General features: G+C 38.4%; 1 protein-coding gene across 6 annotated transcripts in view; it reads left to right on the forward strand.

Annotated features, from left to right (window-relative positions):
* HOATZ (HOATZ cilia and flagella associated protein) overlaps positions 1-11,818 on the forward strand; it is a 39,269-nt gene extending 27,451 nt beyond the window's left edge. For 3 of the 6 annotated variants that reach the window (XM_086339127.1, XM_086339126.1, XM_086339128.1), the window contains 3 exons: positions 6,439-6,498; positions 7,502-7,554; positions 11,623-11,818. In XM_086339127.1, coding sequence (XP_086195253.1) covers positions 6,439-6,498; positions 7,502-7,554; positions 11,623-11,680 — 171 coding nt within the window. In that variant the 3' untranslated portion in view covers positions 11,681-11,818. Of the gene's footprint in view, positions 1-4,903; positions 5,215-6,438; positions 6,499-7,501; positions 7,555-11,622 lie in introns of those variants that run through there. The other 3 variants (XM_086339130.1, XM_086339134.1, XM_086339129.1) reach the window with 2 other exon arrangements.
* Positions 11,819-12,468: the final 650 nt, after the last annotated feature.

A 12,468-nucleotide genomic window follows, 5' to 3' on the forward strand; every position in this document is an offset into this window, starting at 1 on the left:
ATTAAGCTGCTTCCCTAGTTGCCTTTCTCCCTTTGATGTATTATTTTTAAATCCTTAGATTGTTTATTTTGGAGCTCCCTTAGGGTTCTTCTAAAATTTTTACATGTTTTAAAGTTTTAAACTTATGTTAAGATTTTAGAGTCAGAAATGGATTTATATAAATATAATTTTCCTCTATGTCTTTTTTTTCACATACTTTGATGTTTGTGTCATATTGCATTGATAGTCAATGGAAAGAATAAGTGTTTTTTTAAATCTGTATTTGAGTGAATATATTTCCCCCAGTGCTTCCTAAGCCTATTTTCTTCATGTTTTTTCCTTTTCCGACTATCTGCTCCTTTCACCAGAGAATAGTAATATTTTTGAGAACTAACTACATAACATATACACACTAAGTTCTTTACTCACATTCTTATTTAATCATCAGAAAAGCTCTGTCTGAGAAGCATTATAATTACCCTTATTGCAGATGAGGAAGCTGAAGCAGAAACCTGTAAGTGACTTTTTCAAGGTCACACAGTTAAAATATAGTAAAGACAGTTTGAACCTGGACCCATCTGACGATGTAGCCAAAGTGCTTAAGTACTACCCCACACTGATTTCAAGAGTTTCTGGATTCTCTAAGCATTGGGATGGTTGCCAGGTAACTAAGCAAAGAGCATATTGAATTGGAACCAGTTCAGTACTCTCCTAAGATATTCTTAAGATTAAATTCAGTAATTAGACTCTTACACAATGATAGTCTAGAGAAAATTTCTTTTGGTAATGTAGATAGGTAATCAGTGAGATAAGCACTGCCATATGCTATCTTTGATGAATGTCTCAGTCAAAATGTTTAAGCATAGTACAAGGAAGAAATGCATTCTTCATATGAGAACAAGTTCTTGAGAAGAAAGGATTTTTCTTTTAGAGTTTAGTGCTTATTAAGATCTTCTTTATAACTGAAATTTAACTAAGAAGCAAGTTTATAATATACTGGAGACTTTGTAACAGAGGGATTTCTACTGCATAAAAGACAAGTAATACCTTAGATGTCCCTTCTTGTTTCTCCCTTCTTCCTTCCAACACTATTCACTAACTCACCTGAGGTTCAATCATCAGGAATCTTTCATGCCTGTACACAGAAGGCGGTACACCTCCTTCCCCTCTTTTTCCCACTTTTCACATTTTAAAAGCATTGAAAAATGTTTTTCCATACTAATAATAGCTGCCATTTAATAAATATCCACTATATGCCATGCATTGTTAAGCAATGTTTGATTATCTCCAGTTATCACACCTTTCCTTACAGATAAGAAATCAATACCCAGAGAAATGGTTCTTTGATTTACCCAAAGTCACAAACCTCTAACCAAATGGGATAGTGATTATAGTTAGAAGGATGATTAGTTAAGATATTAAAATCACACAGAATTGGGATTCACACCCAAATGTGTTTGGCAACTAATATATGTTGCCACCCAAACTGTTTGGCTCTGAAAAGCCAAAAATAGGAACTCAGCAACTTAATTCTTGAAGTGACACTAAAATTCATTAACCTTCTATGAGATATTAAATTTATATATTGTCAAATCCTAATTTCCTAAAATTTACTTTTTATTCTGTACTTTATTTTCTCAGGAGTAGTATATAAATATAAGTAATATAACTAAACTTTAGATTATAAGAAAACATCCAGTATTAAAATATTATGAATATAAGATATAAAGTCCTGGGGATGTAATATACAACATTATGGCTATAGTTAAAAAAAATACTGTATTGATATATTTGAAAGTTGCTAAGTGAGTCAATCTAAAAGCTTTCATCAAAAGGAAAAAATTTGTAATTATATAAGGTGATGGATAGTAACTAAACTCATGTGGTAATCATATCACAATATATATGTCAAGTAATTCTGCTGTACACCTTGAACTTATACAGTGTTGTATGTCAGTTATATTGCAACAAACCTGAAAAAAAGAAAAAAGATTGTAAATATAAATTCTGACCCCCTCATGCTATCATTTTAAGAATTAATAAATTAAATGATTTAAAAGCCTTATAAAATTCCATTTATGAGCACAACAAAAGCACTGTGGTTAGAAATGAGAATTCTTTTGTTATGAAATTAACAAGTAAATTATTTATTCCAACTAATACGGTAAACTGTAAGAATTTTCTCTTACCACTGAATTTATTTAATTATCCTGGCTGAGAGTTCTTAGAGTAGTTGGAAATGTTTTTGTTCTGATGACACAGTTGCCTACAATAGTTTTGTTATTTATTCCCAGGAAACGTATCCAGGAAGCAAAAATCAAATCATATTTGAAAACTTTGTTTCTGGTGCATATTATATTATAAAACTGATTAGATATTAAAATCTATTATAATTAAAAAGGACATGAAATCAAAATTTAAATGAATGAATTTTACCTTACTATTATTTAGAATCTTATAACTAAATATTTGACCGTTTATACTAGAAGCATTATGACAATATATTAATATCTTGCCTGTGACTAACCAATATTTTCTATTACACAGAAAATAATATTAGTTTTGTTTATAGGGGATTTTAAGAACTAAACTTCCTACTGTTTAATTTCAATCTCTAAGACTTTTTTTTTGCTTAGACTAGTAATTGTGTATTAGACAATGTAATGGTTTCATTCATTCATATTTCATGACTCAATCAATTCAGCAGAAATTCATTGAGTATCATTGACAAGGCGCTGCTAAGCTTGAAGGAAGGATAAAAGGATGAGTAAGACTTTGAAAGAGACATGGTAGCAGCTATGAGATAAAGCAGGCAAAGTAAGATCAATACTGTAATAAAAGTATAAAGTGCTATGTAATCACAGTATGGGAGCATTTAATTCCCACTGATTACATGTGTAATGGAAAAGTTAGAAAAGAAAGTTAATATTGAATGTGCTCAGTCATTCAGTCATGTCTGACTCTTTTCAGCCCCCTGGAATGTAGCCTGCCAGGCTCCTCTGTCCATGGAATTTTCCAGGCAAGAATACTGGAGTGGTGTATCATTTCCTACTCCAGGGGATCTTCCTGACCCAGGGATCGAACCCACATCTCTCACCTCCCCTGCATTGGCCAGTGGATTCTTTATCACTAGTGCCACCTAATACCTACATTGAAAGTATCGCAGGTCTTTTTCTATAAATGCTATTTTATTCAATCCTTAGCAAATTGACAGACACTTTTAAATTATCTTAGTTTGTCAGAAACAGACTCACAGACTTAGAAAATAAAACTTATGGTTACCAAAGGGGAAAGGTGTTTGGGAATGACATATGCACACTTAAAATAGATAACTAGCAAGGGCTTCCCAGGTGGCGCAGTGGTAAAGGACGAGGGAGATGAGGGTTCAATCCCTGAATGGGGATGATCCCCTGGAGGAAATGGCACCCCACTCCAGTATACTTGCCTGGGAAATCCCACGGACAGAGGAGCCTGGTGGGCTGCAGTCCATAGGGTCTCAAAGAGTGGGACACAACTGAGCGACTAAGCATGTTAAGTGTGCAAGCAAGGGAATAGATAATAGCACAGGGATAATAGATAATAGCACAGTGCTCAATATTCTATAGTAACCTAAATGGGAAAAGAATATGAAAAAGAATAGATACATATATATGTATAGCTGAAAAAATTAGCTTAGTTTTTGAAGGACTCTGAATTTTTTTCTTTTATTATCTGTCATATATGATGCCTTTTCTTCTTTCAATACCTGTGATATATGATGCCTTAAATTCAAGTGAAAAATAGAAATCTTGCCCCAAAATAAATAAAACTAAAACTTTGTACGTTCTTAGAAAGCAAGATTAATACGACTTGAATGGAATGAAGCAGAGCCAAAGCAGCAATGTGCCCCGCTGATTACTCAGGCCCAGCACCCCTCCTCCCTTCCACATCTGGGTGCTGTCTGCCTAAATTTTGCAGCTTCTCTTGTATCTGGACTGAAGAACCACCTTGAGGAATTACTTAGCAATACACAGCTTCTAGGGCTTTGCACACCTGTCTCCTCTGTCAGAGAAGGCAATGGCACCCCACTCCAGTACTCTTGCCTGGAAAATCCCTTGGACGGAGGAGCCTGGTGGGCTGCAATCCATGGGGTCTTGAAGAGTCGGACACAACTGAGCGACTTCCCTTTCACTTTTCACTTTCATGCATTGGAGAAGGAAATGGCAACCCACTCCAGTGTTCTTGCCTGGAGAGTCCCAGGGACGGCGGAGCCTGGTGGGCTGCCGTCTCTGGGGTCGCACAGTCGGACACGACTGAAGCAACTTAGCAGCAGCAGCAGCAGCTCCTCTGCCTAGATGCTTTCTTCCCCATCCTGTCTGTTATTATCTGGTGACTATGCTTTCATGTCTAATCTTGGACATCACCTCCTCTGAGTCTCAGCCATAGATACACACCCTTGTCTGAATTAAGGGTCCCTCTTCAGTTCTCTATTTGCATCCTGTTCTAACCTCACTGTAGTCCTTTTCTCTACAAGTCTGCCACCACCTGGCAGGCAGGAATGGTATTTTATTTGGCCCAGCCCCTGTAACTGTAACTGTAACTGTAAGTCACTTCAGTCGTGTCCGACTCTGTGCGACCCCATAGATGGCAGCCCACTAGGCTCCCCCATCCCTGGGATTCTCAAGGCAAGAACACTGGAGTGGGTTGCCATTTCCTTCTCCAATGCATGAACTTGAAAAGTGAAAGTGAAGTTGCTCAGTCGCGTCTGACTCTTAGTGACCTCATGGACTGCAGCCTACCAGGCTCCTCCGTCCATGGAATTTTCCAGGCAAGAGTACTGGAGTGGGGTGCCATTGCACAGTAATATTATATCATAGGTGCTTATTATAGACTGAAGTGTTGTTCAGTTGCTAAATGTGTCCAATTCTTTGTGACCAATTCTTAGCAACGGATTGAAGTGTGACCTACTGAAACAAGAGATGTGTGGAAGTCCTAATCCCCAGTACCATCGAAATGTGACCTTATTTGGAAATAGAATCAAGGAGAAAAAGCAATGTGACGATGAAAGCAGAGATTAGAGTTACACAGATGCAAGCCAAGGGATGCCACAGATTTCCAGCAAATGATCAGAAGCTAGAAAGAGGCAAAGAAGGATTCCCCTACAGGTTTCAGAGGGAGCACGGCCCTGCTACAGTTTGATTTTGGCCTTCTAGCCTTCAGAACTGTGTGACAATAAATATCTGTTGTTTTAAGCCACCTGACTTTTGATACTTTGTTACTGAGTCCTAAGAAAGCAGTGCAACACCTTTGAATGGATGACCTAGAATTTTTACCTGGCTGTGACAAATCTGTCCATTCTCAGTTTTATTTTCCTTCTAGCTTTGATCTAAGCTTCTCTCACTGTACTTGGCCATTTGAAGCTATGAGTTTCATTTGTCAGATTCTCAGGTTTCTTCTCTTGTTCTCAAGTATTCCAGATGCAATTTTCTGCCTGGCCATCTCCAACAGTGAACATATGTGGATTCTATGGGGAAAAAAATGTGTACCTATATTTGTCTCTTTGAATACAGTCTGAAAAAAGTGAAGTGAAAGTGCTAGTCTCTATGACCCTATGGACTATAGTCCATCAAGCTCTTCTGTCCATGGGATTTCCTAGGCAAGAATACTAGAATGGGTTGCCATTTCCTTCTCCAGGGCATCTTCCCAACCCAGGGATCAAACCTGGGTCTCCTGCATGGCAGGTGGATTCTTTACCACCTAAGCCACCAGGGTAGCACTGTATACTGTCTATATCTTGGTAAATCTTTGTGCCTGCACTTTTTTTTTTTTTACTTTTAAGAAAACTTATCTGAGCATATGCATGTCTCAATATCTAAGACAGAGGAGCAATGGGGTGTGAGGCTCTGTTCTGTATACAAGCTGCTCAAGAAAGCCTTCATGCCATCGCAACACATGCTGGCATGCTGTTTGAGCTGGCTGATGTGTCTTGCTACCTTTTAATGGCAATTTAGTGTAATGACTGATACCTTGAGTTTTGTTGTCAAGTAGAGCGGGTATCAAGTCCAATCCTGCCACTTTAAAGCTTAGGTAAATTATTCAACCTCAGTACTCTTCACATTCCTCATATATAAAGTAGATGACATTGGTGTCAAACTTCTAACTTATTATAAGAAAATAATGATATAATACATATATCAAGCTTTTAGCATGGTTCATGTAATAAAATCAGTGAAAGCTATTGTTATATGGGCAAGAAAAATTCCCTCCATTTACGATCGAAATCAAATTTATTTTGTAAAGCAGCACCTCTGGAATAAAACTGAATTGTATAGGTGAAAAGTATAAATCTATCATGGAAAACAACTGTTTATTTCTGCCCCAAAACACAAGAAGGAAAATGGACAAAAACCCATCCCTCCTCCCATTACACAAAGCTTTATTATCAAGTCAAAAGACTCACCCACTTCTTTTTCTTAACAGGCTAAAAAGAGAGATGAAATTATCCAACTCTTAAGAAAACAAAGAGAAGAAAGGATCTTGGTGAGACTGATAGTGAGGCATTCAGATAAATCTTTGGGGGGTGGCAAATTCTGAGAGGTTTTATAGCTTTATCCTTTAAATCTTGATGCCCATGGTCCAGAGTCTTCTATATGCTGGAGGTGGGGCAGGGCATAGACATCAGATAATTTGAGAATCCTTGATAAACCAAAGATCTCCAGAGTGTGCAACTCTGCTGGCATGGAGATGGTGCTGTTGTCACTGGGCTTATTATCACCGGGCTTACTGTCACCTGTTATGAAGCTGTCAGATATTAACATGGGCTACTCCATTGCTAGTACATACAGACAAGTTCCATTCTGAGAGCACGTTTGTAAGTCCAGTTTGTTTGTCAGTCCAACAAAGTTAGCCTAGGTACCCAGTTAACACAATCAGCTATATAATACAGTACTGTAATGGGTTTATAAGACTTTTCACACAATACATTAAAAAAACAAAACTTAAGCATTTTTAATCCTACAGTACAGTTACCTTGAAAAGCACAGTAGTATAGTACAACAGCCTACAGGGGCTGGAGTTACTGACTGGAGGAGGGAGAGGAGGTGGGAGATGGTAGAGCTGAAGGATCGTCAGCCACAGGAGATGGAGGGCGAGCTGCAGTTTCACTCACACCTTCTGATTGAACATGCAAACACACATTTGTATCTTTGAAAGTTTGCAACTTGAAGGTTCACATGTAGGAGACTTACTGTATTTGTTTTATAATGATTGATCCTGCTTAGATCATACAAAAACAAATGCTAAATAAACAATATAAACAATAAAAGCAATAGCATCCCATAGTCTTATGGATGTACAAACACACTCTCCTGAATGAACCCCAAATGCCTTAATCTGGACCATTTCTAACACCATAGTCTCCAGGTTTAGGAAGATAGTGATTATAAACTCTGTGATAATTTTACTTCAGATTTTTCTTAAGTAAGTAAATTTCAGTCATTGCAAGAAGTAAAAATTTTCTTTTTTGATGTTTGTTTTGTTTTAGAAAGAACTGATTTCCCTTCCGCATAAACCAAAAGGCAAAGTACACAAAGCAAAGTAAGTTTACCTCTGTCAAAAATAGTCTGATCTTTCTGTTCAGTTACTAAGTTGTGTCCGACTCTTTATGACCCTGTGAATTGGAGCACACCAGGCTTCTCTGTCGATCACTGCTTCCCTGAGTTTGCTCAAACTTCTGTGCATTGAGTCAGTGATACCATCCAACTATCACATCGTCTGTCGGCCCCTTCTCCCCTCTCCCTCAATTTTTCCCAGCATCAGGGTCTTTTCCAGTAAGTCAGTTCTTTGCATCAGGTAGCCAAAATATTGGAGCTTCAGTTTCAGCATCAGTCTTTCTAATAAATATTCAGGGTTGGTTTCTTTTAGGATTGACTCGTTTGATCTCCTTGCTGTTCAAGGGACTGTCAAGAGCCTCCTCCAACACCACAGCTGGAAAGCATCAGTTCTTCAGCGCTCAGTCATCTTTATGGTCCAACTCTCACATCCATATGTGACTGCTGGATAACCATAGCTATGACTATATGGATCTTTGTTGGCAAAGTAATGTCTCTGCTCTTTTAAACACTGTCTAGGTTTGACATAGCTTTTCTTCCAAGGAGCAAGCGTCTTTTAATTTCGTGGCTGCAGTCCCTGTCCACATTGATTTTGGAGCCCAAGAAAATGAAATCTGACACTGTTTCCACATTTTCCCCATCTATTTGCCATGAAGTGATAGGACTGGATGCCATGACCTTAGTTTTTTGAATGTTGGGTTTTAAGCCAGCTTTTTCACTCTCCTCTTTCACCTTTGTCAAAAGGCTCTTTAGTTCCTCTTCACTTTCTGCCATTAAAGTGGTATCATCTGCATATCTGAGGTTGTTGATATTTCTCCCAGCAATACTGATTTCAGCTTGCAATTCATCTAACCCGGCATTTTGCATGGTGTACTCTGCTTAGAAATTAAATAAGCAGGGTTACAATATACAGCCTTGATGCACTCCTGTCCCAGTCTTGAACCAGTCCATTGTTCCATGTCTGGTTCTAACTGTTGCTTCTTGTCCTGTATACAGGTTGCTCAGGAGGCAGGTAAGGTAGTCTAGTATTCCCATCTCTTTAAGAATTTTCCAGTTTGTTGTCATCCTCACAGTCAAAGGCTTTAGCATTGCCAATGAACCAGAAGTAGATTTTTTTTTAATTCCCTTGCTTTTTCTATGATCCAGCATTTGTTAGTAATTTGATCTCTGGTTCCTCTGCCTTTTCTAAATCCAACTTGTACATCTGGAAGTTCCTGGCTCATGAACTGCTAAAGCCTAGCTTGAAGGATTTTGAGCAAAATCTTGCTGGCATGTGAAATGAGTGCAATTGAATAGTAATTTGAACATTCTTTGGCATTGCTCTTCCTTAGGATTGGAATGCAAACTGACCTTTTCCAGTCCTGTGGCCACTGCTGAGTTTTCCAAATTTGCTGGCATAATGAGTGCAGCATTTTAACAGCATCATCTTTTAAGATTTGAAATAGCTCAACTGAAATTCCATCACCTTTCTGGTTTCCCTGGAAGAAGTGCTTCTTTTTTCCTTACTCAGTTTTCTCCCTAACTTCAAATCTTTATAAAAACCCGCTCACCGTTTTAGAGATTTCTTGCTTTGAGAAAACTTTCTTCTTCTCATCTACATAGAAGTGTGTGTTCGCTTATCTGTGTAATACAAAAGCATAAGTAGATGCAAACAGGGGAATAGATCAGCCTTGAGCCTCTGTACACATTCCATTGCCCTCCCTTCTCACCCCAGGGAACTGTATCCACCTGCCCTCACACCCTCTCAGCTCCCCTCTCTCCCACCGACACTGAGCCCTCTCATTTTTGGCAAAACACCACGTCTTCTAGATTTTCAACTCTGATACAACCAAAGGCATACCTAAAATTGCTAAATCTTAATCCATGTAGCAAGGGCTAGCCTCACAGTTCAGTGTTAATCGCCTTATTCCCAGAATACTGCTGCAGCAGCACCAGGCACAGGGTCCAGAACAGTTTAAAGGAAACTGGCTATCACCTGTTAATGACTAAAGAATCCCTAATAAAAAATATCTCCATCTTTGTATTATGACTGAAACCCAATGTGTCTAACTCAACATTAACTTGACAGATGTTTATTTGCATACTACATTCATGGATTAACAAGAAGTAATAGAATTTTTATTCTGATCTTATTGGTACTGAGGCCAACTTCCATTAATGTTATCAGATGTTATTAAAGAAAACATGAATATGTCTCCCCTGATTTTTTTAAAGTTCTGAAAAAAAAATTGGGAAAGTCACTTAATAACCTAATATTGTCTACACAATGTTTAGCAACTTAATTTCTTGCTTTTCAGTCAGATGATTTGATTTAATTTATAAGGGTGGAGCAAAGTTAGTTCAGTGAAAATTTCATTTACCTGATTCACATAATAAAGATTGCTACTTGAATTGTATCAGCAGATCTGTCTGGGTACCGCAGAGAAAGTAAAAGTGTTAGTTGCTCAGTCGTGTCTGACTCTTTGCCACCCCATGGACTATAGCCCGCCAGGCTCCTCTGTCCATGGGATTCTCCAGGCAAGAATACTGGAATGGGTTGCCATTTCCTTCTCCAATGCATGCATGCATGCATGCTAAGTCTCTTCAGTTGTGTCTACTCTGTGATCCTATGGACAGCAGCCTACCAGGGTCCTCTGTCCATGGGATACTCCAGGCAAGAATACTGGAGTGGGTAACCATTCCCTTCTCCAGAGGACCTTCCCAACCCAGGGATAGAACTCAGGTCTCCTGCGTTGCAGGCAGATTCTTTACTGTCTGAGCCACCAGGCAAGCCCCAGGTACCTTAGATTTCTGTGCATATTTTTATAGGGATGATCAGAACAGTCCTGTTACTACCCATGTGGATTCACCTAAGAGTAAAACATTATTCCACAACTTGGACAGATAATTCCCTTAATGATATAAGTGCTAACCTAATTCCTTCTGTATAACTGCTTGGCCTCTATCCTCTGTTATAAAGCCTTGAATTTCATTCTGTTTCACTGCGACATTTTCTTCCTCTGAGCTTCTTACACAGAAGAATCTGTGTCTGCACCATTCTTTTGGCAATTAGTCATGCACTACTTTGTGCCCCTATTTTATAATTATTCAACTCTTCTCTACTATGTTGTTATTTAACTTTTCACCTATTTTTTACTTGTCTGTGACTGTATTGTATGCTCCAAAAGAAATTGGGTCTAGCACAAAATGCCTAACACACTGCCTCCCTGTAGGAATTCAGAAAATATTTGTAAAAAACTAAAAAAAAATTTGGCCACACCACGTGGCTCTCGGGATGTTAATTCCCCAACCAGGGATTGAACCCGGACCCAGGCAGTGAAAAATGCCAAGTCGTAACCACTGGACCACCAGGGGATTCCATATAACAAAAAGTTTTAGCTAAAAAAAATGTCATGTTGTTCAGCATTAGCTAATTCAGAAAGTATTATTTCTATACTGTACATTAGTTTGTGAACAATTTTAAATTTGTGAAATATCTTAAGATTTTATTGTAATTTATTTTAAAGTTTAATTTTATTTTAATTTTACCCCCTTTCCTCTCCCTCCATCCTTTCTTGTATACCCAAAACTTCCCTACATAAGCAGATCTGCCTTTACCATCACTCCTTCACCAGATCTTAGAATACTCCAGGTCCCATTCTGTCAGAAAGAAAGAACTAAAAAAGTGTGTACACAGTAAGGTTTTAGTGGCATTATGTTTTTTATCCACCCAGGAATATTTTCATTTTAAAAGAGGGCTGAATAGAAGGAATACTGGGTAATCCAAAGAGATCAGTCACCAGTGATGAAATCTCAGCAGTTTGACTCTTAGGTGAGCACAGTATATTTAACTTTAGGAGGTCCACTCTCAAACCTTTCAAGTCACTTCACAGTGGAATGACTGTTCCTCCCACACAGAAATTTATACTCGGTTGCAAAATCTAACCCATAGTTAGAATCCAACACAGTAAATGTTTATTGGAGAAACTCTCAAAAGTTGTTTTCATGCCACATTGTGTTCATAACTAGAGAGTTCTGTACAGAGTTCTGAACTGATCCGTGTTACTGCCAACAGGAAAGTGATTTCAGAGTCAGACAAAGAAGACCAGGAAGAAGTCAAAGCCTTGGACTAATTTGATTGACACCTGGGAGAGGATGGCTCACTTAGACCTTCACTTTTGAAACAACCAGCTCTTACATCAGAATCACCGGAATCAATTAAATTAGACCAAGAAATAAAAGTTAAATATACAGCGCTTCTAGGAGTACCAGCTATTGAGTACTTGTGTCTGTTTTACTTACTGAAAACCACTGCATTTGATACCACACAGTTATCATCTGTCTCATTTTATATATTCTCAAGCTCCAACTTATCTTGCTTTCGTTTGAAGGGTATTTCCAGAACTGCTATATTTGATCTATATTATGAATATCAGATAAACAAGAAACAAGGACTTTATATGCCTCAACTTGTAGACCACCATAAAAACAAGGGCTTCCCAGGTGGTGCTAGTGGTAAAGAATCCACCTGCCAATGCAGCAGACGTGGGTTCTACCTCTGGGTCAGGAAGATCTCCTGGAGGAGGAAATGGCAACCTGCTCCAGTATTCTTGCCTGGGAAATCCCATGGGCAGAGGAGCCTGGCGGGCTACAGTCCATGAGGTTGCAAAGAGTCAGACATGACTGAGCGACAGCACAAAAGCACTACATACTCCACAAAAGTAAAAACAATAAGGAAATAGAGATGAAAGATCAGTCCTGAAAACTTTAAAGTTCTTCTTGCTATTGAAAAAAAAAATCCATTATCCAAAACTTGGTTTATTCAGCTTCTGGGACATGTCTGAAGTCAGAAGTGAATTACTTCCAGTTTTGTGAATAGCTGGCTCAACATCCCCATGTCTTATACACATGTCCATAATCC

The sequence above is a fragment of the Bos grunniens genome, chromosome 15, assembly GCF_055505025.1.
Source record: "Bos grunniens cultivar Pamir isolate PY7600 chromosome 15, Bosgru_T2T1.0, whole genome shotgun sequence".
NCBI classification, from domain to species: Eukaryota; Metazoa; Chordata; class Mammalia; order Artiodactyla; family Bovidae; genus Bos; species Bos grunniens.